Source organism: Chionomys nivalis, chromosome 2 (assembly GCF_950005125.1).
Source record: "Chionomys nivalis chromosome 2, mChiNiv1.1, whole genome shotgun sequence".
Classification (NCBI taxonomy): domain Eukaryota; kingdom Metazoa; phylum Chordata; class Mammalia; order Rodentia; family Cricetidae; genus Chionomys; species Chionomys nivalis.
In genome coordinates, this window is record NC_080087.1 from 85196802 (window position 1) to 85200478 (window position 3677).

A 3677-nucleotide genomic window follows, 5' to 3' on the forward strand; every position below is an offset into this window, starting at 1 on the left:
ATGAAGCTCACTGGTGCTCTCGCGTTGCTTGGGGCTGCCCTGCTTCTGACCTCTGGGGGAAGTGGGTACTAGGGTGTGGGTGACCTCGGGGTAAAGTGGGTACTAGGCTTTGGTGTCAGGGATGCAGGGTCTCCAGGGCTCTCACACCCTCACGCCCCAGGAAAGACATCTGTGTTCTGATACAAGGATTTCACCTTTTCTTTGTGTTCCAGATTGTGGCATTTGCCCAGCTATAAATGAGGACCTTGCTCTTTTCCTTGGCCCATCTGTGTCTGACTATGTGGATTTCGTGAGTCAGTACAGGAATGAATCTGCCACATTGGAAACTGCTGAATTTCTGAAGATATGTGTTGATAGCAAGCTGACAGAGGAAGACAAGGCGAATGCAAAGAGTTTGGTGGTGAGTTCTCTGTGTGTCCTCATCGGAGCCTGTGTGCTCACCTGCTCACCCCAGCTTAGGGATGGAGCCTGTGTTCCTCCCCAGCACTGCAGCTCCTCTGTGAATCCAGAAAGATGTCAGGAGGAAGAGGCAGAAATGATGCTGGCTATTCAGCTCAGTCAAGCCAGACCAGACCCCCAGGATCCCTGCCCCCATGGTAGCACTTGGCCTCCATCGGGCTTTCTGGCTCAACCTCCTGAGTCCAGCAACATCAGTGCCTGACACCCCTTCTCCAGTCTGGATTTTTTTATCCTTACTGTTCAAGTCTACCACACACCCCCAAACACTCATCTTTTTTCTTGTTCTCTGGATCTCTGAGGTCACTGTGTGGAATCCAGCCCTGGATGCTCAGCTGCAGAATCTTATCCCTAGAACTAGTCATTGTCACCGCCCCAGCTGCATGCCTCTGAGGTCATCATGTGGCAGGAATCAGTTCACTGTGGGACCCAGTAGCTATTGCAGAGTGCAGGTCCCGTGTATGACTGCTGAGATCTCCTTCACCTCTGACGCTTTGCCGCTTTTTTCTTTACAGGCGAAAATAGAAGCTTACCCTCTCTGTTGATTTCATCTTTGCCAGAAAACTCAGGAAGCCACTTGTCTGCTCACCTGCATAGATGCGCCAAGCCCTACCCCTACCCTCCAGGTGTCTAAAACCAGGGTTCCAACAATAAAAGCCTTGCAATTCACAGGAGAGCCTGCACTGTTTGGATTTGGGGAAGGGCATTAAGAGGGTTGGGACATAACAGGGACAACCAGTGGTACTTTGAACTGTCACTACTGAATTGCAGCGCTGCCAAAATGCCCCTGCAGAACACATTAGGGGATGTAGGAGACCACAGTCACCAGAGTGTCTGTCACTCTCATGGGCCATGGGCCATAGGGCACATACATGACATCCACGAACGAACTCCCCAGGAACATGGAACAGAGAGGCCGAGTGTCTGCTGAGGATCACACAGGCTCCGAACAGCAAAATCTCTTCCTTCTTCCCACTGCTTGGGACAATGGCCAATTGTGTATGTGTAGTATGCATGAGTTAAGATGCCCCTCTAGGCCTCTGGAACACATCTATAAAACCCGATCAGAGCTGGGATGTAGACAGCTGTCTCAGGCTTCTGGGACCATGACTTACTTTATTATTTGCAGGTGTATGTGTGCGTATATGTATATAGAGGTCAAAGGTGCTCTTCTCCTGCCTTGCAGGTCCCGGGGCTTGAACTCAGGTTGCCAGAATAGGGAGCAAGTGCCTTTACCTGGTGAGCCATCTCACCAGCCCCACAACTGACTTTGTAAAGGGTCAGTTCACACACATCTGAATAGAAATAAGGGAATATTATTAACTCAAAGGTCATCGGGTGAGCACAATTCTTGGGTCAGGCAAATCTGGTTGCCTGTGTAATCTGATTTTGTAGCATTGGAGAATATCTGAAATAAGGTCTCTCTACACTTCTGTGCTTGGCCTCAATCCTTTTCACGGCGATCACAGAACGACGCCCCTTGTTGCAGGAGCAAGACCAGAACTTCGGGGTACTAGCGAGGCTACTGGCCAAGTGTCTGTGCATACCGATGTTCCAACTTTAGGGTGTTCTCCCATGAAGGGTCATGGCTTGAGGATACTACATTACCCAGAAGCCTCAGCGCTTTGCGTCAAAGGAGGCACTTCCGGCTTCGCTTTTCCAGGTATAAGTATAGGAGATCTGAGAGTATTAGTTTATGCTGCCTCCTAGATTATGTAACTCAGAGACTCGAGGAGACTCGAGAATACGCCCGCCTAGATGACACAGCACGGGCCAGCGGAACTTCGCTGGGAGCGGCTTCGCTCAGCCCCGAGTCTGCAGGTGGCAGCCGCCCTGACTAACTGCCAGGGATGGTGCTGTGGTCCGGGCGGAGCTTGCAGACCGCCCTGCGGTCATCTGAGGTCAGAGGCAGCCCCTGCCCAGGTCTTTTCAGCCTCACCAGGCTGATGCGGACTGGGCAGCCTGGTTGGTGGAGGTCCCGGTCTGTCACGCAGTGCAAGTGAGTCTCGAGTTTTCTCTACAGCAAGACCCACGTATTGAGAGGCGTGCAGATGTGCTTCGGGAGAGATGGGAGACTGAGCGGATAAGCCCAGGGCGCCGGTGGCATGGTGAGATGAAGATACTCTTATTTGTATATATGTATGTGTGTTTTGCTCGAATGTATGTCTGTGCAAGTAACGTTCAGCTTCCAGGGAGACCGGAAAACGGCTTCAGTAGCTGGAGACAGAAGGTTTAGACCATAGAGCTGTCCTGTGTGTGCTGGAAATCGAACTGGAACCCATGAAAGAGCCCCCAATCTCTTAACCACCGAGACATCTCCAGCCTTTTATAGCTACAAACCAAGGAGAGTCGTGAGTCAATGGAAGGAAGGAAGTGCTGTCAGATGAAGAAGAAAGGTTGGCGGGATAATTTTTTTAGAAAGAATGTTACGAAGAAGGTTTGGGCCAAGCAATGGTAGTACTGAAAGACCTGGATAAATCCAGACTCCCTTGCGGGAAAAAATAGAGCCAAAAATCTAAGCAGGGAGAAAAGAATCAGAAATCTAGGATTCGCCGGTTCAGTGACTGTGTTTTAGGAACTAGCTGAAGATAAAGTTAGATTGTAATCTTCAGGATAATCTTGAGAAACAGGGAGTTTCCCCCTTGTGATTATCATTGGTATTTTTGGAATACTGTGTTTCAGGAACTAGCTGATTATGATCTTGAGACTGATCTTGAGAGGCAAGGAGTGATCACCACTGGTATTTTCAGAATTTTCTGTGACACCTTCCCTGCCCCTTTCGGATTATTGGGCTGTGGTTTCTTCCTATAAAAACCCCTTCTCCTGGTCACTTGGGGTCAAACTCCTCCCGTGCGTGGGTTATGAGTCTTGGCCCCAGTGCACTGGTACCTGTCAAAAAACCTCGTGTGATGCAGCAAGGAGGTCTCTCGTGAGTTACTGCGGTGGGGGGGGGGGGAGGCGTATTATCCTGAGACTTGAGTGAGAGTCTCCCCACACAGGGCGTCTTTCATTTGGGGGCTCGTCCCAGATTAGCGACCACCCTTGTCTCCGAAGACCCCCTTGGAGGTGAGACATTGTCTGTGTGTCTTTGTCTTTGTGTGCCGGTTGAATTCAGGCAGGTTCTTTATGTTTTTGTACAGGCGAATTCAGGTTCAGGTTTGTACATTCAAGTTTACAGTCGTGCCTTTGTGTTTCCGTGCCGGTTGAATTCAGGTTCAGGT

At 50.1% G+C, this 3677-nt stretch overlaps 1 protein-coding gene across 1 annotated transcript; it reads left to right on the plus strand.

Annotated features, from left to right (window-relative positions):
• Positions 1 to 2297, plus strand: LOC130869134 (major allergen I polypeptide chain 1-like). Its single transcript, XM_057761200.1, has 3 exons — positions 1 to 61; positions 213 to 400; positions 2181 to 2297. The coding sequence occupies exons 1-3, from the start codon at positions 1 to 3 to the stop codon at positions 2295 to 2297; spliced, it is 366 nt and encodes a 121-aa protein (XP_057617183.1).
• Positions 2298 to 3677: the final 1380 nt, after the last annotated feature.